Source organism: Oncorhynchus gorbuscha, linkage group LG14, assembly GCF_021184085.1.
Source record: "Oncorhynchus gorbuscha isolate QuinsamMale2020 ecotype Even-year linkage group LG14, OgorEven_v1.0, whole genome shotgun sequence".
In the NCBI taxonomy this organism is placed as follows: domain Eukaryota; kingdom Metazoa; phylum Chordata; class Actinopteri; order Salmoniformes; family Salmonidae; genus Oncorhynchus; species Oncorhynchus gorbuscha.
The window spans coordinates 68,701,860-68,729,359 of record NC_060186.1 but is presented as its reverse complement, the minus strand read 5'-3'; the positions used below and the strand labels follow the sequence as shown (position 1 = coordinate 68,729,359).

Below are 27,500 nucleotides of genomic sequence, written 5' to 3'. Positions count from 1 at the left end.
ACCGACCGACCAGCCAATCATTCAACAAATCAGCCGACCGACCAGCCAATCAACCAATCAAATGACCAATGAATCAAACAAGTTACCGGTCAATCCACCAATCAACCAACCAACCACCAACCAAACGACTGACCAGCCAATCAACCAATCAACCGGCTAATCAACCGACCAACTGACCGACCAATCAACCAATCAACCCACTGACCGACCAGACAATCAACCAATCAACCAACCAATCAACCAACCAGCCAATCAACCAACCGACCGACCGACCGACCGACCAGCCAACCAACCAACCAACCAACCAACCAACATTTATTATTTCAGGCAGGGCCGCCTCAGGATCTAATACCCTCTCCTCCTACACACACACACACACACACACACACACACACACACACACACACACACACACACACACACACACACACACACACACACACACACACACACACACACACACACACACACACACACACACACACACACACACACACACACAGAGCTCTTCCTCTCAGCCTGCCCCTCTATTTGTGGGTAATTTATCACCCAGGGTCTTTGGGAGAGGGTGAGGTCTGTGGCACCAAATGCAATTCTAGCCCACTGGTTCATGGAGACGCCTTGATGGGGTGACACTGGGGACACAGATATCAATCTCTCTAGCCCACGTCTGGGGAGTAAATAGCATCAAGTGGAGAAGCTTTTGTTTAAACATGCCCTGAGTGGAGGAGGACTCTGGGAACGTCTGGTCACTTTACATGTCAGCTGTCAACGAAGTTCAATTTCCTATCGCCACCTTTCTCTTCTTTTGAGTGATTTCTTAAGTGGTCCTCTGCGGCTCAGTTAGTAGAGCATGCAACACAAGGATAATGGGTTTGTTTCCCGGGACCACCTGTATGTACAATGTAGGCACTCATGACTGTAAATCAACCTATCAGAGTCTAAGCCCTGTCTAAGCTGGGGAGATGGGGTTCTACTAAGCTATATGGAATTGTTTCAAGAAGGTCATACCAAGGATAATTTAGCTTTTTGATTTTGAAATATAGGACAGACCCCTTGAAGTATATTACTGCTTTTAGCCCATACAAACACATGGAATAACAGATAGTCCTTACTGGTATTAGCCCATACAAACACATGGAATAACAGATAGTCCTTACTGCTATTAGCCCATACAAACACATGGAATAGCAGATAGTCCTTACTGCTATTAGCCCATAGAAACACATGGAATAACAGGTAGTCCTTACTGCTATTAGCCCATACAAACACATGGAATAACAGATAGTCCTTACTGCTATTGGCCCATACAAACACATGGAACAACAGATAGTCCTTACTGCTATTAGCCCATACATGGAAAACACATGGAAAAACACATGGAACAACAGATAGTCCTTACTGCTATTAGCCCATACAAACACATGGAATAACAGATAGTCCTTACTGCTATTAGCCCATACAAACTAATTGAATAACAAACACATGGAATAACAGATAGTCCTTACTGCTATTAGCCCATACAAACACATGGAATAACAGATAGTCCTTACTGCTATTAGCCCATACAAACACATTGAATAACAGAAAGTCATTCTGCTATTAGCCCATACAAACTAATGGAATAACAGATAGTCCTTACTGCTATTAGCCCATACAAACACATGGAATAACAGATAGTCCTTACTGCTATTAGCCCATGCAAACACATGGAACAACAGATAGTCCTTACTGCTATTAGCCCATACAAACACATGGAATAACAGATAGTCCTTACTGCTATTAGCCCATACAAACACATGGAATAACAGATAGTCCTTACTGCTATTAGCCCATACAAACACATGGAATAACAGATAGTCCTTACTGCTATTAGCTCATACAAACTAATGGAATAACAGATTCACTACATGGAACAACAGATAGTCCTTACTGCTATTAGCCCATACAAACACATGGAATAACAGATAGTCCTTACTGCTATTAGCCCATACAAACACATTGAATAACAGAAAGTCATTACTGCTATTAGCCCATACAAACTAATGGAATAACAGATAGTCCTTACTGCTATTAGCCCATACAAACACATGGAATAACAGATAGTCCTTACTACTATTAGCCCATACAAACACATGGAATAACAGATAGTCCTTACTGCTATTAGCCCATACAAACACATGGAATAACATATAGTCCTTACTGCTATTAGCCCATACAAACACATGGAATAACAGATAGTCCTTGCTGCTATTAGCCCATACAAACACATGGAATAACAGATAGTCCTTACTGCTATTAGCCCATGCAAACACATGGAACAACAGATCGTCCTTACTACTATTAGCCCATACAAACACATGGAATAACAGATAGTCCTTGCTGCTATTAGCCCATACAAACACATGGAATAACAGATAGTCCTTACTGCTATTAGCCCATGCAAACACATGGAACAACAGATAGTCCTTACTACTATTAGCCCATACAAACACATGGAATAACAGATAGTCCTTACTGCTATTAGCCCATACAAACACATGGAATAACAGATAGTCCTTACTGCTATTAGCCCATACAAACACATGGAATAACAGATAGTCCTTGCTGCTATTAGCCCATACAAACACATGGAATAACAGATAGTCCTTACTGCTATTAGCCCATGCAAACACATGGAACAACAGATAGTCCTTACTGCTATTAGCCCATACAAACACATGGAATAACAGATAGTCCTTACTGCTATTAGCCCATACAAACACATGGAATAACAGATAGTCCTTACTGCTATTAGCTCATACAAACTAATGGAATAACTGATAGTCCTTACTGCTATTAGCCCATACAAACACATGGAATAACAGATAGTCCTTACTGCTATTAGCCCATACAAACTAATTGAATAACAGATTCACTACATGGAACAACAGATAGTCCTTACTGCTATTAGCCCATACAAACACATGGAATAACAGATAGTCCTTACTGCTATTAGCCCATACAAACACATTGAATAACAGAAAGTCATTACTGCTATTAGCCCATACAAACTAATGGAATAACAGATAGTCCTTACTGCTATTAACCCATACAAACACATGGAATAACAGATAGTCCTTACTGCTATTAGCCCATACAAACACATAGAATAACAGATAGTCCTTACTACTATTAGCCCATACAAACACATGGAGTAACAGATAGTCCTTACTACTATTAGCCCATACAAACACATGGAATAACAGATAGTCCTTACTGCTATTAGCCCATACAAACACATGGAATAACAGATAGTCCTTACTACTATTCGCCCATACAAACACATGGAATAACAGATAGTCCTTACTACTATTAGCCCATACAAACACATGGAATAACAGATAGTCCTTACTACTATTAGCCCATACAAACACATGGAATAACAGATAGTCCTTACTGCTATTAGCCCATACAAACACATGGAATAACAGATAGTCCTTACTACTATTAGCCCATACAAACACATGGAATAACAGATAGTCCTTACTGCTATTAGCCCATACAAACACATGGAAAAACACATGGAATAACATATAGTCCTTACTACTATTAGCCCATACAAACACATGGAATAACAGATAGTCCTTACTGCTATTAGCCCATACAAACACATGGAATAACAGATAGTCCTTACTGCTATTAGCTCATACAAACTAATGGAATAACTGATAGTCCTTACTGCTATTAGCCCATACAAACACATGGAATAACAGATAGTCCTTACTGCTATTAGCCCATACAAACATATGGAATAACAGATAGTCCTTACTGCTATTAGCCCATACAAACTAATTGAATAACAGATTCACTACATGGAACAACAGATAGTCCTTACTGCTATTAGCCCATACAAACACATGGAATAACAGAAAGTCATTACTGCTATTAGCCCATACAAACTAATGGAATAACAGATAGTCCTTACTGCTATTAGCCCATACAAAGACATGGAATAACAGATAGTCCTTACTGCTATTAGCCCATACAAACACATGGAATAACAGATAGTCCTTACTGCTATTAGCCCATACAAACACATGGAATAACAGATAGTCCTTACTGCTATTAGCCCATACAAAGACATGGAATAACAGATAGTCCTTACTGCTATTAGCCCATACAAACACATTGAATAACAGAAAGTCATTACTGCTATTAGCCCATACAAACTAATGGAATAACAGATAGTCCTTACTGCTATTAGCCCATACAAAGACATGGAATAACAGATAGTCCTTACTGCTATTAGCCCATACAAACACATGGAATAACAGATAGTCCTTACTGCTATTAGCCCATACAAACACATGGAATAACAGATAGTCCTTACTGCTATTAGCCCATACAAACACATGGAATAACAGATAGTCCTTACTGCTATTAGCCCATACAAACACATGGAATAACAGATAGTCCTTACTGCTATTAGCCCATACAAACTAATTGAATAACAGATTCACTACATGGAACAACAGATAGTCCTTACTGCTATTAGCCCATACAAACACATGGAATAACAGATAGTCCTTACTGCTATTAGCCCATACAAACACATTGAATAACAGAAAGTCATTACTGCTATTAGCCCATACAAACTAATGGAATAACAGATAGTCCTTACTGCTATTAGCCCATACAAAGACATGGAATAACAGATAGTCCTTACTGCTATTAGCCCATGCAAACACATGGAACAACAGATAGTCCTTACTGCTATTAGCCCATACAAACACATGGAATAACAGATAGTCCTTACTGCTATTAGCCCATACAAACACATGGAATAACAGATAGTCCTTACTGCTATTAGCCCATACAAACACATGGAATAACAGATAGTCCTTACTGCTATTAGCCCATACAAACTAATTGAATAACAGATTCACTACATGGAACAACAGGTAGTCCTTACTGCTATTAGCCCATACAAACACATGGAATAACAGATAGTCCTTACTGCTATTAGCCCATACAAACACATTGAATAACAGAAAGTCATTACTGCTATTAGCCCATACAAACTAATGGAATAACAGATAGTCCTTACTGCTATTAGCCCATACAAACACATGGAATAACAGATAGTCCTTACTGCTATTAGCCCATACAAACACATTGAATAACAGAAAGTCATTACTGCTATTAGCCCATACAAACTAATGGAATAACAGATAGTCCTTACTGCTATTAGCCCATACAAAGACATGGAATAACAGATAGTCCTTACTGCTATTAGCCCATACAAACACATGGAATAACAGATAGTCCTTACTGCTATTAGCCCATACAAACACATGGAATAACAGATAGTCCTTACTGCTATTAGCCCATACAAACACATGGAATAACAGATAGTCCTTACTGCTATTAGCCCATACAAACACATGGAATAACAGATAGTCCTTACTGCTATTAGCCCATACAAACTAATTGAATAACAGATTCACTACATGGAACTACAGATAGTCCTTACTGCTATTAGCCCATACAAACACATGGAATAACAGATAGTCCTTACTGCTATTAGCCCATACAAACACATTGAATAACAGAAAGTCATTACTGCTATTAGCCCATACAAACTAATGGAATAACAGATAGTCCTTACTGCTATTAGCCCATACAAAGACATGGAATAACAGATAGTCCTTACTGCTATTAGCCCATGCAAACACATGGAACAACAGATAGTCCTTACTGCTATTAGCCCATACAAACACATGGAATAACAGATAGTCCTTACTGCTATTAGCCCATACAAACACATGGAATAACAGATAGTCCTTACTGCTATTAGCCCATACAAACACATGGAATAACAGATAGTCCTTACTGCTATTAGCCCATACAAACTAATTGAATAACAGATTCACTACATGGAACAACAGATAGTCCTTACTGCTATTAGCCCATACAAACACATGGAATAACAGATAGTCCTTACTGCTATTAGCCCATACAAACACATTGAATAACAGAAAGTCATTACTGCTATTAGCCCATACAAACTAATGGAATAACAGATAGTCCTTACTGCTATTAGCCCATACAAACACATGGAATAACAGATAGTCCTTACTACTATTAGCCCATACAAACACATGGAATAACAGATAGTCCTTACTGCTATTAGCCCATACAAACACATGGAATAACAGATAGTCCTTACTGCTATTAGCCCATACAAACACATGGAATAACAGATAGTCCTTGCTGCTATTAGCCCATACAAACACATGGAATAACAGATAGTCCTTACTGCTATTAGCCCATGCAAACACATGGAACAACAGATAGTCCTTACTGCTATTAGCCCATACAAACACATGGAATAACAGATAGTCCTTACTGCTATTAGCCCATACAAACACATGGAAAAACAGATAGTCCTTACTGCTATTAGCCCATAGAAACACATGGAATAACAGATAGTCCTTACTACTATTAGCCCATACAAACACATGGAATAACAGATAGTCCTTACTTCTATTAGCCCATACAAACACATGGAATAACAGATAGTCCTTACTGCTATTAGCCCATTCAAACATATGGAATAGCAGATAGTCCTTGCTGCTATTAGCCCATACAAACACATGGAATAACAGATAGTCCTTACTGCTATTAGCCCATGCAAACACATGGAACAACAGATAATCCTTACTGCTATTAGCCCATACAAACACATGGAATAACAGATAGTCCTTACTGCTATTAGCCCATACAAACACATGGAATAACAGATAGTCCTTACTGCTATTAGCCCATACAAACACATGGAATAACAGATAGTCCTTACTGCTATTAGCCCATACAAACACATGGAATAACAGATAGTCCTTACTGCTATTAGCTCATACAAACTAATGGAATAACAGATAGTCCTTACTGCTATTAGCCCATACAAACACATGGAATAACAGATAGTCCTTACTGCTATTAGCCCATACAAACACATGGAATAACAGATAGTCCTTAGTGCTATTAGCCCATACAAACACATGGAATAACAGATAGTCCTTACTGCTATTAGCCCATACAAACACATGGAAAAACACATGGAATAACATATAGTCCTTACTACTATTAGCCCATACAAACACATGGAATAACAGATAGTCCTTACTGCTATTAGCCCATACAAACACATGGAATAACAGATAGTCCTTACTGCTATTAGCTCATACAAACTAATGGAATAACTGATAGTCCTTACTGCTATTAGCCCATACAAACACATGGAATAACAGATAGTCCTTACTGCTATTAGCCCATACAAACTAATTGAATAACAGATTCACTACATGGAACAACAGATAGTCCTTACTGCTATTAGCCCATACAATCACATGGAATAACAGATAGTCCTTACTGCTATTAGCCCATACAAACACATTGAATAACAGAAAGTCATTACTGCTATTAGCCCATACAAACTAATGGAATAACAGATAGTCCTTACTGCTATTAGCCCATGCAAACACATGGAACAACAGATAGTCCTTACTGCTATTAGCCCATACAAACACATGGAATAACAGATAGTCCTTACTGCTATTAGCCCATACAAACACATGGAATAACAGATAGTCCTTACTGCTATTAGCCCATACAAACACATGGAATAACAGATAGTCCTTACTGCTATTAGCCCATACAAACACATTGAATAACAGAAAGTCATTACTGCTATTAGCCCATACAAACTAATGGAATAACAGATAGTCCTTACTGCTATTAGCCCATACAAACACATGGAATAACAGATAGTCCTTACTACTATTAGCCCATACAAACACATGGAATAACAGATAGTCCTTACTGCTATTAGCCCATACAAACACATGGAATAACAGATAGTCCTTACTGCTATTAGCCCATACAAACACATGGAATAACAGATAGTCCTTGCTGCTATTAGCCCATACAAACACATGGAATAACAGATAGTCCTTACTGCTATTAGCCCATGCAAACACATGGAACAACAGATAGTCCTTACTGCTATTAGCCCATACAAACACATGGAATAACAGATAGTCCTTACTGCTATTAGCCCATACAAACACATGGAATAACAGATAGTCCTTACTGCTATTAGCCCATACAAACACATGGAATAACAGATAGTCCTTACTACTATTAGCCCATACAAACACATGGAATAACAGATAGTCCTTACTGCTATTAGCCCATACAAACACATGGAATAACAGATAGTCCTTACTGCTATTAGCCCATACAAACACATGGAATAACAGATAGTCCTTGCTGCTATTAGCCCATACAAACACATGGAATAACAGATAGTCCTTACTGCTATTAGCCCATGCAAACACATGGAACAACAGATAGTCCTTACTGCTATTAGCCCATACAAACACATGGAATAACAGATAGTCCTTACTGCTATTAGCCCATACAAACACATGGAATAACAGATAGTCCTTACTACTATTAGCCCATACAAACACATGGAATAACAGATAGTCCTTACTGCTATTAGCCCATACAAACACATGGAATAACAGATAGTCCTTACTGCTATTAGCCCATACAAACACATGGAATAACAGATAGTCCTTGCTGCTATTAGCCCATACAAACACATGGAATAACAGATAGTCCTTACTGCTATTAGCCCATGCAAACACATGGAACAACAGATAGTCCTTACTGCTATTAGCCCATACAAACACATGGAATAACAGATAGTCCTTACTGCTATTAGCCCATACAAACACATGGAAAAACAGATAGTCCTTACTGCTATTAGCCCATAGAAACACATGGAATAACAGATAGTCCTTACTACTATTAGCCCATACAAACACATGGAATAACAGATAGTCCTTACTTCTATTAGCCCATACAAACACATGGAATAACAGATAGTCCTTACTGCTATTAGCCCATACAAACATATGGAATAGCAGATAGTCCTTGCTGCTATTAGCCCATACAAACACATGGAATAACAGATAGTCCTTACTGCTATTAGCCCATGCAAACACATGGAACAACAGATAATCCTTACTGCTATTAGCCCATACAAACACATGGAATAACAGATAGTCCTTACTGCTATTAGCCCATACAAACACATGGAATAACAGATAGTCCTTACTGCTATTAGCCCATACAAACACATGGAATAACAGATAGTCCTTACTGCTATTAGCCCATACAAACACATGGAATAACAGATAGTCCTTACTGCTATTAGCTCATACAAACTAATGGAATAACAGATAGTCCTTACTGCTATTAGCCCATACAAACACATGGAATAACAGATAGTCCTTACTGCTATTAGCCCATACAAACACATGGAATAACAGATAGTCCTTAGTGCTATTAGCCCATACAAACACATGGAATAACAGATAGTCCTTACTGCTATTAGCCCATACAAACACATGGAAAAACACATGGAATAACATATAGTCCTTACTACTATTAGCCCATACAAACACATGGAATAACAGATAGTCCTTACTGCTATTAGCCCATACAAACACATGGAATAACAGATAGTCCTTACTGCTATTAGCTCATACAAACTAATGGAATAACTGATAGTCCTTACTGCTATTAGCCCATACAAACACATGGAATAACAGATAGTCCTTACTGCTATTAGCCCATACAAACTAATTGAATAACAGATTCACTACATGGAACAACAGATAGTCCTTACTGCTATTAGCCCATACAATCACATGGAATAACAGATAGTCCTTACTGCTATTAGCCCATACAAACACATTGAATAACAGAAAGTCATTACTGCTATTAGCCCATACAAACTAATGGAATAACAGATAGTCCTTACTGCTATTAGCCCATGCAAACACATGGAACAACAGATAGTCCTTACTGCTATTAGCCCATACAAACACATGGAATAACAGATAGTCCTTACTGCTATTAGCCCATACAAACACATGGAATAACAGATAGTCCTTACTGCTATTAGCCCATACAAACACATGGAATAACAGATAGTCCTTACTGCTATTAGCCCATACAAACACATTGAATAACAGAAAGTCATTACTGCTATTAGCCCATACAAACTAATGGAATAACAGATAGTCCTTACTGCTATTAGCCCATACAAACACATGGAATAACAGATAGTCCTTACTACTATTAGCCCATACAAACACATGGAATAACAGATAGTCCTTACTGCTATTAGCCCATACAAACACATGGAATAACAGATAGTCCTTACTGCTATTAGCCCATACAAACACATGGAATAACAGATAGTCCTTGCTGCTATTAGCCCATACAAACACATGGAATAACAGATAGTCCTTACTGCTATTAGCCCATGCAAACACATGGAACAACAGATAGTCCTTACTGCTATTAGCCCATACAAACACATGGAATAACAGATAGTCCTTACTGCTATTAGCCCATACAAACACATGGAATAACAGATAGTCCTTACTGCTATTAGCCCATACAAACACATGGAATAACAGATAGTCCTTACTACTATTAGCCCATACAAACACATGGAATAACAGATAGTCCTTACTGCTATTAGCCCATACAAACACATGGAATAACAGATAGTCCTTACTGCTATTAGCCCATACAAACACATGGAATAACAGATAGTCCTTGCTGCTATTAGCCCATACAAACACATGGAATAACAGATAGTCCTTACTGCTATTAGCCCATGCAAACACATGGAACAACAGATAGTCCTTACTGCTATTAGCCCATACAAACACATGGAATAACAGATAGTCCTTACTGCTATTAGCCCATACAAACACATGGAATAACAGATAGTCCTTACTGCTATTAGCTCATACAAACTAATGGAATAACTGATAGTCCTTACTGCTATTAGCCCATACAAACACATGGAATAACAGATAGTCCTTACTGCTATTAGCCCATACAAACTAATTGAATAACAGATTCACTACATGGAACAACAGATAGTCCTTACTGCTATTAGCCCATACAAACACATGGAATAACAGATAGTCCTTACTGCTATTAGCCCATACAAACACATTGAATAACAGAAAGTCATTACTGCTATTAGCCCATACAAACTAATGGAATAACAGATAGTCCTTACTGCTATTAGCCCATACAAACACATGGAATAACAGATAGTCCTTACTACTATTAGCCCATACAAACACATGGAATAACAGATAGTCCTTACTGCTATTAGCCCATACAAACACATGGAATAACAGATAGTCCTTACTACTATTAGCCCATACAAACACATGGAATAACAGATAGTCCTTACTGCTATTAGCCCATGCAAACACATGGAATAACAGATAGTCCTTACTGCTATTAGCCCATACAAACACATGGAATAACAGATAGTCCTTAGTGCTATTAGCCCATACAAACACATGGAATAACAGATAGTCCTTACTGCTATTAGCCCATACAAACACATGGAAAAACACATGGAATAACATATAGTCCTTACTACTATTATCCCATACAAACACATGGAATAACAGATAGTCCTTACTGCTATTAGCTCATACAAACTAATGGAATAACAGATAGTCCTTACTGCTATTAGCCCATACAAACACATTGAATAACAGAAAGTCATTACTGCTATTAGCCCATACAAACTAATGGAATAACAGATAGTCCTTACTGCTATTAGCCCATACAAACACATGGAATAACAGATAGTCCTTGCTGCTATTAGCCCATACAAACACATGGAATAACAGATAGTCCTTACTGCTATTAGCCCATGCAAACACATGGAACAACAGATAGTCCTTACTGCTATTAGCCCATACAAACACATGGAATAACAGATAGTCCTTACTGCTATTAGCCCATACAAACACATGGAATAACAGATAGTCCTTACTGCTATTAGCTCATACAAACTAATGGAATAACTGATAGTCCTTACTGCTATTAGCCCATACAAACACATGGAATAACAGATAGTCCTTACTGCTATTAGCCCATACAAACTAATTGAATAACAGATTCACTACATGGAACAACAGATAGTCCTTACTGCTATTAGCCCATACAAACACATGGAATAACAGATAGTCCTTACTGCTATTAGCCCATACAAACACATTGAATAACAGAAAGTCATTACTGCTATTAGCCCATACAAACTAATGGAATAACAGATAGTCCTTACTGCTATTAGCCCATACAAACACATGGAATAACAGATAGTCCTTACTACTATTAGCCCATACAAACACATGGAATAACAGATAGTCCTTACTGCTATTAGCCCATACAAACACATGGAATAACAGATAGTCCTTACTACTATTAGCCCATACAAACACATGGAATAACAGATAGTCCTTACTGCTATTAGCCCATGCAAACACATGGAATAACAGATAGTCCTTACTGCTATTAGCCCATACAAACACATGGAATAACAGATAGTCCTTAGTGCTATTAGCCCATACAAACACATGGAATAACAGATAGTCCTTACTGCTATTAGCCCATACAAACACATGGAAAAACACATGGAATAACATATAGTCCTTACTACTATTATCCCATACAAACACATGGAATAACAGATAGTCCTTACTGCTATTAGCTCATACAAACTAATGGAATAACAGATAGTCCTTACTGCTATTAGCCCATACAAACACATTGAATAACAGAAAGTCATTACTGCTATTAGCCCATACAAACTAATGGAATAACAGATAGTCCTTACTGCTATTAGCCCATACAAACACATGGAATAACAGATAGTCCTTACTACTATTAGCCCATACAAACACATGGAATAACAGATAGTCCTTACTGCTATTAGCCCATACAAACACATGGAATAACAGATAGTCCTTACTACTATTAGCCCATACAAACACATGGAATAACAGATAGTCCTTACTGCTATTAGCCCATGCAAACACATGGAATAACAGATAGTCCTTACTGCTATTAGCCCATACAAACACATGGAATAACAGATAGTCCTTAGTGCTATTAGCCCATACAAACACATGGAATAACAGATAGTCCTTACTGCTATTAGCCCATACAAACACATGGAAAAACACATGGAATAACATATAGTCCTTACTACTATTATCCCATACAAACACATGGAATAACAGATAGTCCTTACTGCTATTAGCTCATACAAACTAATGGAATAACTGATAGTCCTTACTGCTATTAGCCCATACAAACACATGGAATAACAGATAGTCCTTACTGCTATTAGCCCATACAAACTAATTGAATAACAGATTCACTACATGGAACAACAGATAGTCCTTACTGCTATTAGCCCATACAAACACATGGAATAACAGATAGTCCTTACTGCTATTAGCCCATACAAACACATTGAATAACAGAAAGTCATTACTGCTATTAGCCCATACAAACTAATGGAATAACAGATAGTCCTTACTGCTATTAGCCCATACAAACACATGGAATAACAGATAGTCCTTACTACTATTAGCCCATACAAACACATGGAATAACAGATAGTCCTTACTGCTATTAGCCCATACAAACACATGGAATAACAGATAGTCCTTACAAACACATGGAATAACAGATAGTCCTTACTGCTATTAGCCCATACAAACACATGGAATAACAGATAGTCCTTACTGCTATTAGCCCATACAAACACATGGAATAACAGATAGTCCTTAGTGCTATTAGCCCATACAAACACATGGAATAACAGATAGTCCTTACTGCTATTAGCCCATACATGGAAAAACACATGGAATAACAGATAGTCCTTACTACTATTAGCCCATACAAACACATGGAATAACAGATAGTCCTTACTGCTATTAGCCCATACAAACACATGGAATAACAGATAGTCCTTACTGCTATTAGCCCATACAAACACATGGAATAACAGATAGTCCTTACTGCTATTAGCCCATACAAACACATGAATAACAGAACTAACAGATATGGAATAACTGATAGTCCTGCTATTAGCCCATACAAACACATGGAATAACAGATAGTCCTTACTGCTATAGCCCATACAAGCCCATACAAACTACATGGAATAACAGATAGTCCTTACTGCTATTAGCCCATACAAACACATGGAATAACAGATAGTCCTTACTGCTATTAGCCCATACAAACACACTGAATAACAGAAAGTCCTTACTGCTATTAGCCCTAATGGAATACAAACACATGGAACAACAGATAGTCCTTACTGCTATTAGCCCCCTAATGGAATAACAAACACATGGAACAACAGATAGTCCTTACTGCTATTAGCCCATACAAACACATGGAATAACAGATAGTCCTTACTGCTATTAGCCCATACAAACACATGGAATAACAGATAGTCCTTACTGCTATTAGCCCATACAAACACATGGAATAACAGATAGTCCTTACTGCTATTAGCCCATACAAACACATGGAATAACAGATTCACTACATGGAACAACAGATAGTCCTTACTGCTATTAGCCCATACAAACTAATGGAATAACAGATAGTCCTTACTGCTATTAGCCCATACAAACTAATGGAATAACAGATAGTCCTTACTGCTATTAGCCCATACAAACTAATGGAATAACAGATAGTCCTTACTGCTATTAGGCCATACAAACTAATGGAATAACAACTGCTATTAGCCCATGGAATAGTCCTTACTGCTATTAGACCATACAAACTAATGGAATAACAGATAGTCCTTACTGCTATTAGCCCATACAAACACATGGAAAAACACATGGAATAACATATAGTCCTTACTACTATTATCCCATACAAACACATGGAATAACAGATAGTCCTTACTGCTATTAGCCCATACAAACACATGGAATAACAGATAGTCCTTACTACTATTAGCCCATACAAACACATGGAATAACAGATAGTCCTTACTGCTATTAGCCCATACAAACACATGGAATAACAGATAGTCCTTACTGCTATTAGCTCATACAAACTAATGGAATAACTGATAGTCCTTACTGCTATTAGCCCATACAAACACATGGAATAACAGATAGTCCTTACTGCTATTAGCCCATACAAACTAATTGAATAACAGATTCACTACATGGAACAACAGATAGTCCTTACTGCTATTAGCCCATACAAACACATGGAATAACAGATAGTCCTTACTGCTATTAGCCCATACAAACACACTGAATAACAGAAAGTCCTTACTGCTATTAGCCCTTACAAACTAATGGAATAACAGATTCACTAATGGAATAACAGATAGTCCTTACTGCTATTAGCCCATACAAACTAATGGAATAACAGATAGTCCATGGAACAACAGATAGCCCATGCAAACACATGGAATAACAGATAGTCCTTACTGCTATTAGCCCATACAAACACATGGAATAACAGATAGTCCTTACTGCTATTAGCCCATACAAACTAATGGAATAACAGATAGTCCTTACTGCTATTAGCCCATACAAACCATGGAATAACAAACTACATGGAATAACAGATAGTCCTTACTGCTATTAGCCCATACAAACACATGGAATAACAGATAGTCCTTACTACTATTAGCCCATACAAACTAATGGAATAACAGATAGTCCTTACTGCTATTAGCCCATACAAACTAATGGAATAACAGATAGTCCTTACTGCTATTAGGCCATACAAACTAATGGAATAACTGATAGTCCTTACTGCTATTAGCCCATACAAACTAATGGAATAAGAGATAGTCCTTACTGCTATTAGACCATACAAACTAATGGAATAACACATAGTCCTTACTGCTATTAGCCCATACAAACACATGCAATAACAGATTCACTACATGGAACAACAGATAGTCCCAAAAACATATCTAAAGGAAGTTCAGGAAACATGTACATGTATTTAACCCCATATTTTTGCCATTAAACGGTCTCCACATATACGTCCATCCATTTTTTCAACTGGTACCAGGGACCTTCAGACAAGTCTTGTGGGCATCCTAGAGCAAAACAACCCACATGTACATGTTGGTAAGAGTCTCACCTTTGCACAGGGGGTCATTAGTGTGTAGCCCAGATGGTTCGGACACGACAGACAGAAGTTGGCAGATCATCTGTACTGAATTCAAACCAGTCTCCTGACATTTGTGGAGGTCATAGAGCCCAATTTTCGGGTTGTCTCATGGTCTGATAAACACTGCTCTAGCTCGGTCACCTTTCACCGTGGAAGTGTGACATAGGCGGAAGCGGTGGATTGAGACGCATCCATTGTTCCTTAAACACATTTTTATTGGGATTGTTTTATTATGCTAATTAGATTTTCGTTGGGGCGCGGACATCGACCTCAGGGGGATGTTAAAGTTGCCATTGACCATTTGGGTGACCTTGAAGATATAAAAGCCTTTAAATTGGCACCCAAATTCTCGATAACATCCGAGATTATAGCAAAACGGTTGTGTCCACAGCTCTCAAAGTACAACACTCCAGTCTCTATGTAATCTGTCAATGTGTCTGGGAAATCACCACGGCAATCATGGAAAGATACAGATGTAGGATCTGAATTTGAGCTACAGCAGGAAAATAACCCTGCAGCAACAGGAAATATGAATTAGTGCGTGGATTATACAGTAATTAATAAACATTGATGTAAGGGTTGATCAATAAAATAAAAAAAGGAAAATCAAGTCTGAAATTTCAAGGTGGAAATTACAAACTTCAGAAGCCTTTTTAATGCTCAAATACACCACAAGTTTAAAATGTCCTACATTGCAGGAATGTTCTCCTGCAACAGGTTGATCAAATTAAAAACCTACATCTGTAGATGTTGCACAACCACAATCAACCAGTATCAATCTAACATTCAAGCAGGTCCTCAGATATTCTGACACATTTTGCAATCAACTTTTCACAGCCAGTGATTGCAATTGCAGGTTTGCTTTTTGTGCAGGAGCAATGGCCTGGAGCTGAAGAGCTTGATTTGTCCATGACAGGTCAGGGAGGGCTTAGTGAGTGAGTGAGTGAGTGAGTGAGTGAGTGAGTGAGTGAGTGAGTGAGTGAGTGAGTGAGTGAGTGAGTGAGTGAGTGAGTGAGTGAGTGAGTGAGTGAGTGAGTGAGTGAGTGAGTGAGTGAGTGAGTGAGTGAGTGAGTGAGTGAGGAGGAGGAGGAGAAGTGCATATTATAAAGGGAGTGAAGAAGGATCTTTACCTTCGGTGTCTGGCGTATTTGCCGCTGACGTGTCCGCTTCCATCACAGCCTGGAGTAGGACAGCTGTAAGCAAGGAGAAACACTGGAGTTAACACGATGCATGGCATGGCACGACAGGCACGTACACACACACACACACACACACACCCTCCCCCTTCACCCGATGCACACACACTCCTCCAGATGACATCCCGTTCCCTCACACACAGATAGTGCTCAGTACATGCATGACAAAACACATGATCCAGAGGAATGCACAGGACCATAGCAGCTGTGTATTATTCATGTAATGAGAACTCACAGCCAGCAGCCTCAAGGCCAGGCGGTGACTCACTACTCTGCATATTTCATAGCAGCCCATCGGCCTTCCTTTTGACAGCTGTGAGTGCCAAAGGTAAAGAGCCCCTCTTAAGGAACACCGGGTGCCTCTCCCTTTGACCCCACACCTATAGGTACTAGGAGGTAAACTCTGTTGTAGCTTTCCATTGGCCCATTCGCCCGCAGTCCACTCTCACTGCCATCACATCCGCTAGTTTATGGCCATCTGCGGCGTACGGTATCCATATTAGGAGATCAAATCAAATCGTATTTGTCACATGCGCCAAATACAACAGGTAGACCTTACATGAAATGTTTAGTTACAAGCCCTTAACCAACATTGCAGTTTAAGAAATAGTTAAGAAAATATTTACCCCCCCCAAAAAAGTAACACAATAAAATAACAATAACAAGGCTATATACAGGGGATACCAGTACCGAGTCAATGTGCGAGGGTACAGGTTAGTCAGGCTATATACAGGGGATACCAGTACCGAGTCAATGTGCGAGGGTACAGGTTAGTCAGGCTATATACAGGGGATACCAGTACCGAGTCAATGTGCGAGGGTACAGGTTAGTCAGGCTATATACAGGGGATACCAGTCCCGAGTCAATGTGCGGGGGTGCAGGTTAGTCAGGCTATATACAGGGGATACCAGTACCGAGTCAATGTGCGGGGGTGCAGGTTAGTCAGGCTATATACAGGGGATACCAGTACCCAGTCAATGTGCGAGGGTACAGGTTAGTCAGGCTATATACAGGGGATACCGGAACCAAGTCAATGTGCGGGGATGCAGGTTAGTCAGGCTATATACAGGGGATACCGGAACCAAGTCAATGTGCAGGGGTGCAGGTTAGTCAGGCTATATACAGGGGATACCGGAACCAAGTCAATGTGCGGGGGTGCAGGTTAGTCAGGCTATATACAGGGGATACCGGAACCAAGTCAATGTGCCGGGGTGCAGGTTAGTCAGGCTATATACAGAGGATACCAGTACCAAGTCAATATGCGGGGATGCAGGTTAGTCGAGGTCATTTGTACAACTTAGGAAACTTTGTCTGACCACTGATTTAGTTTTGCTTGACAACTTCCTAATATGGATGGATGTGGATGTCGGTCATGCACCATCCACAATGAAAAGTGCATGATTGTGCTGATTAGAGCAGAACAGCAGCTCTCGCTCTCTCCAAGGTGAACAGATCCATAGATTTCTCGGTGAATGGCAGGAGCATGCATCGATCACTGCTATTGGCATTATTGATGTGTGTAGCCCTGGAAATGGATCCATGGGCTGATGAAACACCCATGTCCTTAGGGGGAGGATGTGTATAGGCCAGTGTGCTGTCTGTCTCTGTGTGTGCATGCGTGCGTGCTTGCCTGACTGTCTGCCTGAGTGCGTGTGTGTGTATGCTTGTATGTGTACGTATGTGTGTATATTTACGTGTGTATGCTTGTATGTGTACCTGTGTGTGGACGTGCGCAATCATAAGTGTGTGAGAAGCAAGAGCCAGGGAAGTGGACCGGAGAGATTATGGATTAGGGGTTCTGAGCTGAGAAATGCCATCAAGAGGGAGAAGGGTGTTTAGAGATATAGACTGTGCAGGCCACTGGCCAGACAGAAAACACACGATTACAGAGTGTACTAGAATGTTTAGAACATTGGTGTATTCTACAACTGCAACGAAAAAGGGTAGATGTATCGCAAACATGTTTTTGGGGGGGGGAAATAATCAATCATTTTTAATCTGTTCAATGAAGGCATGAATGTAATCATGAGCTAAACACGTGATCCCTGTCCAAATCTTTCAGCTGAGGAAATGGCTTGAGCGATACGGTAAAGGCACCGTCAACAGTGGCTGTTTACAATACAACACTGGACCTCAAGTCACGGTGGATATGATGTGAGTACGATGGATATGATGTGAGTACGGTGGATATGATGTGAGTATGGTGGATATGATGTGAGTACGATGGATATGATGTGAGTACGGTGGATATGATGTGAGTACGATGGATATGATGTGAGTACGGTGGATATGATGTGAGTACAGTGGATATGATGTGAGTACGGTGGATATGATGTGAGTACGGTGGATATGATGTGAGTACGGTAGATATGATGTGAGTACGGTGGATATGATGTGAGTACGGTAGATATGATGTGAGTACGGTGGATATGATGTGAGTACGGTAGATATGATGTGAGTACGGTGGATATGATGTGAGTACGGTAGATATGATGTGAGTACGGTGGATATGATGTGAGTACGGTGGATATGATGTGAGTACGGTAGATATGATGTGCGTACGGTGGATATGATGTGAGTACGGTGGATATGATGTGAGTACGGTAGATATGATGTGAGTACGGTGGATATGATGTGAGTACGGTGGATATGATGTGAGTACGGTAGATATGATGTGAGTACGGTGGATATGATGTGAGTACGGTGGATATGATGTGAGTACGGTGGATATGATGTGAGTACGGTGGATATGATGTGAGTACGGTAGATATGATGTGAGTACGGTGGATATGATGTGAGTACGGTAGATATGATGTGAGTACGGTGGATATGATGTGAGTACGGTGGATATGATGTGAGTACGGTAGATATGATGTGAGTACGGTGGATATGATGTGAGTACGGTGGATATGATGTGAGTACGGTAGATATGATGTGAGTACGGTGGATATGATGTGAGTACGGTGGATATGATGTGAGTACGGTGGATATGATGTGAGTACGGTGGATATGATGTGAGTACGGTGGTTATGATGTGAGTACGGTAGATATGATGTGAGTACATGTCAGGGACATTCACTTGTATCACTAGAACGAAGTGAAACATGGTCCCCCTCAACACGACCAATCTGCAGGGAGTACTGTATGCTATGTGATAATAGAATGCAGTTGATCATAATATCCCCGCTATAGCCTACCGTTAATACAACAGCAAATCAAATATATTTAGAAAAGCATTGACCACTCAGAGAGAAAAAGCCCTCAGGAATGAATTACGCACCAACCTGAATAATTCCTGTGCTGCCGTCTCCACTGGAACTAGTGAGAAAGATTAACAAAGCCACATCAGACACAGTTAGATGCACTGTCTAGTACAGCATACACAATAATAGCAGTAAATTACAATCAAAATCAAAACTACAGGATCCATGATGCATTTCTGAGTATCCACAGTCACTTTCACTTTGACTTGATGTCCCCCAATATGATGCCAGGTGGCTGGCAGATGAGAGGGAGAGGGCAGAGTGAGGGGGTTGGGGGGGGGCAGTAACTAACAACCCCAGGCCGTTTAGAGAGACAGACACACTGTACTGTTACCGTAGCGTACCTCGGACCCCTTTGGAACGAGTTCGATGGCGCTTCTCAACCGCATCCACTTCCATCTTGTAAAGACAAAGGTTTGGGAAGCGGTCATTAGTTTCATCCTGTTTCTCTCGTGACATAATGAGGACTAAATACAACATAACACTAATGAAGATGTCACAAACAGTAGAGCTTCCTATAGCTTCATAGTGCTTCATGGAGCTTCGTTCACTACGTAGAGAGATATAGGACTGTAGTACATCCACTATGTGGAAGTTAGAGTTAGTTACCTGGAATCAGCTGGGTTGGGTGTGGCACCACCTCGGGTTCAAATCCACGCCTCCTTCTCTGAGTGTAATAGTTGGGCTTTCTCAGCAGAAACTCTTCAAAACTCCCCATCCAAATTCATGATCTGCAAAGACAATAAGATAACAAGAATATTACATTCTCACATTAGTGGTAAGCATAAAGACAGTCAAACTTAGCGGTTAGCATCTTTCTTTTGCCTTGTTTGGTTGCAATTACTTGTGGAGACTATGGTATCCTTATATGGGGTCCTTATACTGAGACCATGATAATACAGGAGGAATGGAAGCAGTGATGCTGTCATCTTAAAACACAGCTTCTTAGCTTTGCTTTTCCTTTGGGTGCTTTCAGTCATTTAATTTCTATTGTTATTCTGTAGTTTTTATCCTCTTACGTTTGTTTTGTAGTAAATACTTCCATTTTTATTTTCAATGTTTTTATGTTATTGTTTATTTTCCCCTGTGAATCACATTGCATTGCATGTCTGTATAAATAGAGCTTGAGTTGATTTGATTTGACTGTACTAAATTAGCCCGGTTGACTCCATTCTGTAAACAATGCAGCCTTATGAAGGGCAGCATCCTCACTGCTTTGTTTCCATTCCATTGTTTTGGCTAAGTCCCATGATGCACAGCAGGAGGTAAATATGTTCCAGAAACAAAGATAAACAACTTATTACATCCACCAGGCAACCAGTCATTACAGTTTCTCTCTCTTTGTCTCGGTTTCTGTCTTTCCTTTTGTTACTTGCTTTTCGTATATTGATGTGTGTATTGATGTGTATATTGATGCATATATAGATGTGTATATTCATGTGTGTATTGATGTGTATATTGATGCATATATAGATTTGTATATTGATGTGTATATTGATGTGTGTATTGATGTGTATATTGATGCATATATAGATTTGTATATTGATGTGTATATTGATGTGTGTATTGATGTGTATATTGATGCATATATAGATGTGTATATTGATGTGTGTATTGATGTGTATATTGATGTGTGTATTGATGTGTATATTGATGCATATATAGATGTGTGTATTGATGTGTATATTGATGTGTATATTGATGTGTTTATTGATGTGTATATTGATGTGTTTATTGATGGGTATATTGATGTGTATATTGATATGTATATTGATGCGTATATTGATCTGTATATTGATCTATATATTGATCTGTATATTGATCTGTATATTGATGCGTATATGTCTGTGTATTGATGTGTATATTTAACGCATATATTGATGTGTATATTGATGTGTAGTGTATATTGATTTGTATAGTGATGCGTATAGTGTATATTGATGTGTATAGCGTATATTGATATGTTTATTGATGTGTATATTTATATTAATATTGATGCGTATACACATGTGTATATTGATATCTATACTGATGTGTCTAGTGAGGTGTATATTGATGTGTATATTGAGGTGTATAATGATGTGTAAATTGAGGTGTATTTTTTTATTTATTTTCTTTTACCTTTATTTAACTAGGCAAGATCAGTTAAGAACAAATTCTTATTTTCAATGACGGCCTAGGAACAGTGGGTTAACTGCCTGTTCAGGGGCAGAACGACAGATTAGTACCTTGTCAGCTCAGGGGTTTGAACTTGCAACCGGTTACTAGTCCAACGCTCTAACCACTAGGGTACCCTGCCGCCCCGTATATTGAGGTGTATATTGGTGTATATTGAGGTGTATTTTGACGTGTAAATTGAGGTCTGTATTGATGTGTATATTGAGGTGTATATTGATGTGTATATTGATGTGTGTTAATTTGTGTATTGAAGTATATAATGGTGTGTATTGATGTATATTGATGTTCATATGGATGTTTATTGATGTGTATATTGATGTATATTAATGTGTATAGTGTATATTGATGTATATTAATGTGTATAGTGTATATTGATGTGTATATTGATGTTATAATTCATGTATGTATTGTTGTGCATTGATGTATATTGATGTGTCACGCCCTGACCATAGAACCCTTGGTTCTCTATGGTGTTGTAGGTGTGACTAGGGCGTGTTCTAGTCGATTCATTCCTATGTTAGTGATTGAGTGTGTGCTCTGCACAACAGTCGACCTGAAGCGCCTGTCAGCAGTCTGGTGCCACCTGTACCGGCTCCACGCATCTGGCCTCCAGTGCGCCTCCCCAGTCCGGTACGTCCTGTGCCGCCAGCTCCCCGCACCCTCCCTGAAGTGCGTGTCAACAGTCCGGTGCCACCTGTACCGGCTCCACACACCAGGCCTCCAGTGTGCCTCCCCAGTCCGGTACGTCCTGTGCCGCCAGCTCCCCGCACCCTCCCTGAAGTGCGTGTCAACAGTCCGGTGCCACCTGTACCGGCTCCACACACCAGGCCTCCAGTGCGCCTCCCCAGTCCGGTATGTCCTGTGCCGCCAGCTCCCCGCACCCTCCCTGAAGTGCGTGTCAACAGTCCGGTGCCACCTGTACCGGCTCCACACACCAGGCCTCCAGTGCGCCTCCCCAGCCCGGTACGTCCTGTGCCGGCTCCACGAACTAGGCCTCCAGTGCGCCTCCCCAGCCCGGAGCGTCCGCGCACTCGACCTGAGGAGCGTGTCATCAGTCCGGTGCAACCTGAGCCGATGCCCAGTCCAGGCACGGTGTCCAGTCCCGCTCCATGGCAGGAGCCTTTCTCTGCGCCGATGCCCAGTCCAGGTATTGCGTTCAGCCCGGTGCCATAGCCGGATCCGGGGTCTGGGCGGGGGCTATGACCGGCACCGGAGCCGCCACCAACACCCGTCACCCCCCTTCCCTCCCCATTTGGTTTCAGGTTTTGCGGCCGGAGTCCGCACCTTTGGGGGCGGTACTGTCACACCATGACCATAGAGAGCCCTTGGTTATCTATGATGTAGGTCAGGACGTGACTAGGGGGTGTTCTAGTCTATTTATTTCTGTGTTTGGGATTGAGTATGGTTCCCAATTAGAGGCAGCTGATTATCGTAATCATACTTAAGGTGTCCCTGTTCCCACCTGATTTTGTGGGATATTGTTTTGTGTTAGTGTTGTGTAGCACTACGTTACTTCACGGTCGTTGTTTGTTTATTCTTTTGTTGAGAAGCTTCACTTTTAATAAAGATGTGGAACTCAAATCACGCTGCGCCTTGTCCATTTTAACAACCGCGACTTGATGTGTATACTGATGCATATTGATGTGTATATTGATGTGATAATTAATGTATATAGTGATGTGTATTGATATTGTTGTGTATTGATGTATATTAATGTGCATATTAATGTGCATATTGATGTGTATATTAATGTATGTATTGATGTGTATATTGATGTGTATATTAATGTGCATATTGATGTGCATATTGATGTGTATATTAATGTATGTATTGATGTGTATATTGATGTGTATATTAATGTATGTATTGATGTGTATATTGAGGTGTATATTAATGTGTATAGTGTATATTGATGTATATTAATATGTATAGTGTATATTGATGTGTATTAATGTGTATAGTGTATATTGATGCATATTAATATGTATAGTGTATATTGATGTGTAGTAATGTGTATAGTGTATATTGATGCATATTAATATGTATAGTGTATATTGATGTGCATTAATGTGTATACAGGGCCTGTGTAAGAGACCTGGTTCTCAGCATGAAATGTTTTTGAGCAGAGAGAGTGAAAGTCTCCATTTCACAAATATTCTGGTATTGAACTTTTTTAGTTTATCATCAAATCGATTATGTTTCCACCACAGACTGTCTATAAGCTTGAGGCCTTTTGCAGGAGGCCTTTTGCCTTCTGGTAGGCAGTCATTGTAAATAATAATTTGTTGGAGAAACACAGCAGCAAATGGAGTCTTTTTCTCTCTCTCTCTCTCTCTCTCTCTCTCTCTCTCTCTCTCTCTCTCTCTCTCTCTCTCTCTCTCTCTCTCTCTCTCTCTCTCTCTCTCTCTCTCTCTCTCGTTCCCATATCGAGTATTCAGCCCTCTCGTCTCTGCTCATCTGTCTGCAACCTCACATGAAGATCTCACACTCAGCCTTGTTAGTGTGTGGGCCAACAGCACAAGAGTGTGAGCGTGATGCGCAGATAGTGTATCGAACACTGTTGCACATCTCTAGCCCTGAGCTTTCATCTCAAGTTCTGAGCTTTCATCTCTAACCCTGAGCTTTCATCCCAAGCCCTGAGCTTTCATCTCTAACCCTGAGCTTTCATCTCTAACCCTGAGCTTTCATCTCTAACCCTGAGCTTTCATCTCTAGCCCTGAGCTATCATCTCTAACCCTGGACTTTCGTCTCTAGCCCTGAGCTTTCATCTCTAGCCCTGAGCTTTCATCTTTAACCCTGAGCTTTCATCTCTAACCCTGAGCTTTCATCTCTAGCCCTGAGCTTTCATCTCTAGCCCTGAGCTCTCATCTCTAGCCCTGAGCTCTCATCTCTAGCCCTGAGCTTTCATCTCTAGCACAGAGCTTTCATCTCTAGCCCTGAGCTTTCATCCCTAGCCCTGAGCTTTCATCTCTAGCCCTGAGCTTTCATCTCTAGCCCTGAGCTCTCATCTCTAGCCCTGAGAGCGCATCCCTAGCCCTGGGCATTTATCCTTAGCCCCTGAGCTTTCATCCCTAGTTCTGAGCTCTCATCCCTAGCCCTGAGCTTTCGTCCCTAGCCCTGAGCTCGCATCCCTAGCCCTGAGCTCTCATCCCTAGCCCTGAGCTCTCATCCATAGCCCTGAGCTCTCATCTCAAACTCACTGGAGAATCAAAGCACACAGGTTCCTACTGTCCTATAGGAGTCAACTCTGACAGTACAGGCTGAGAAGTAGAGAAGAGAGAAGAGGAGAGGAGAGGAGAGGAGAGGAGAGGAGAGGAGAGGAGAGGAGAGGAGAGGAGAGGAGAGGAGAGGAGAGGAGAGGAGAGGAGAGGAGAGGAGAGGAGAGGAGAGGAGAGGAGAGGAGACTGATTAGTATTCATCCCGACCCCCTGCCTGTCTCAAATAATATGATGCAGTGCTCCCTGCATCAGTGGGTTATACACATCGTCAGGTCCCAGGCTAGCACACGGATACACACACATGATCACTAGCATGACCACACACACACACATTCTAGACTCTAGGTAGAGTGCACAGTGCTGTCTGCTTTGGATAGAAGGCAGGCTGTATTCTGAGAGAGCCCATGTTTGCCGTCTGAAAATAGTTCCCCAATGCAAACGCTGCCAGACAAAAGTATTCTATACTCACACAGATCCAGCCACACTGCACCAAATAGGCTTTCAACATTTCAACAAAGTGAAGAATTCTCTGGGTGTTTCTCAAAACTACAAGTCTTTTTCAAGCAAATACAGCAGAACTCTTCCTTGAATGAGTTCTATTAAAGAGAGAGGATCTCTCCCTGCTTCTCTCTTTCTCTGTCAACCCTTCTCTCTTCTCGATTCTCACTCCTCCTTCCCTCTTCCAGTATACACTGCATTCGGAAAGGATTCAGACACTTTCACTTGTTCTACATTTTGTTACGTTACAGCCTTATTCTTAAATTGATTAAATCGTTTTTTCCCTCATTATCTACACAGAATATCCCATAATGACAATGCAAAAACTGGTTTTTAGAAGAAAAACTAAATGAAATATGACATTTACATAAGTATTCAGACCCTTTACTCAGTACTTAGACCCTTTACTCAGTACTTTGTTGAAGCACCTTTGTCAGCGATTATAGCCTTGAGTCTTCTTGGGTATGACGCTACAAGCTTGACACACCTGTGTTTGGAGAGTTTCTCCCATTCTTTTCTCCAGATCCTCTCAAGCTCTGTCAGGTTGGATGGGGAGCGTCGCTGCACAGCATTTTTCAGGTGTCTCTAGAGATGTTTGATCGGGTTCGAGTCCGGGATCTGGCTGGACCACTCAAGGACATTCAGAGACATGTCCTGAAGACTCTCCTGCAATGTGAACCTTCGTCTGAGGTCCTGAGATCTCTGGAGCAGGTTTTCATCAAGGATCTTTCTGTACTTTGCTCCTTTCAGCTTTCCCTCGATCCTGACTAGTCACCCAGTCCATGCTGCTGAAAAACATCCCCACAGCATGATGCTGCCACCACCATGCTTCACCATAGGGATGTTGCCAGGTTTCCTCCAGATGTGACGCTTGGCATTCAGGCCAAAGAGTTTGATCTTGGTTTCATCAGACAAGAGAATATTGTTTCTCATGGTACCTTTTGGCAAACTCCAACCTGGCTGTCATGTGCCTTTTACTGAAGAGTTGCTTTCATCTGGCCACTCTACCATAAAGGCCTGATGGTGGTCTTTCT

The 27,500-nt window shown here is 40.3% G+C and overlaps 1 protein-coding gene across 1 annotated transcript in view; it reads right to left on the bottom strand.

The window, feature by feature from the left end:
- LOC123995338 (myelin transcription factor 1-like protein) overlaps positions 1-27,500 on the bottom strand; it is a 120,495-nt gene that overhangs the window by 82,141 nt on the left and 10,854 nt on the right. The window contains exons 2-5 of the mRNA XM_046298885.1: positions 21,182-21,303; positions 20,917-20,971; positions 20,594-20,627; positions 17,244-17,306 (exon numbers count right to left, since the gene is read on the bottom strand). Of these exons, the coding sequence (XP_046154841.1) occupies positions 17,244-17,306; positions 20,594-20,627; positions 20,917-20,971 (152 nt within the window). The 5' untranslated portion in view covers positions 21,182-21,303. The remainder of the gene's footprint in view (positions 1-17,243; positions 17,307-20,593; positions 20,628-20,916; positions 20,972-21,181; positions 21,304-27,500) is intronic.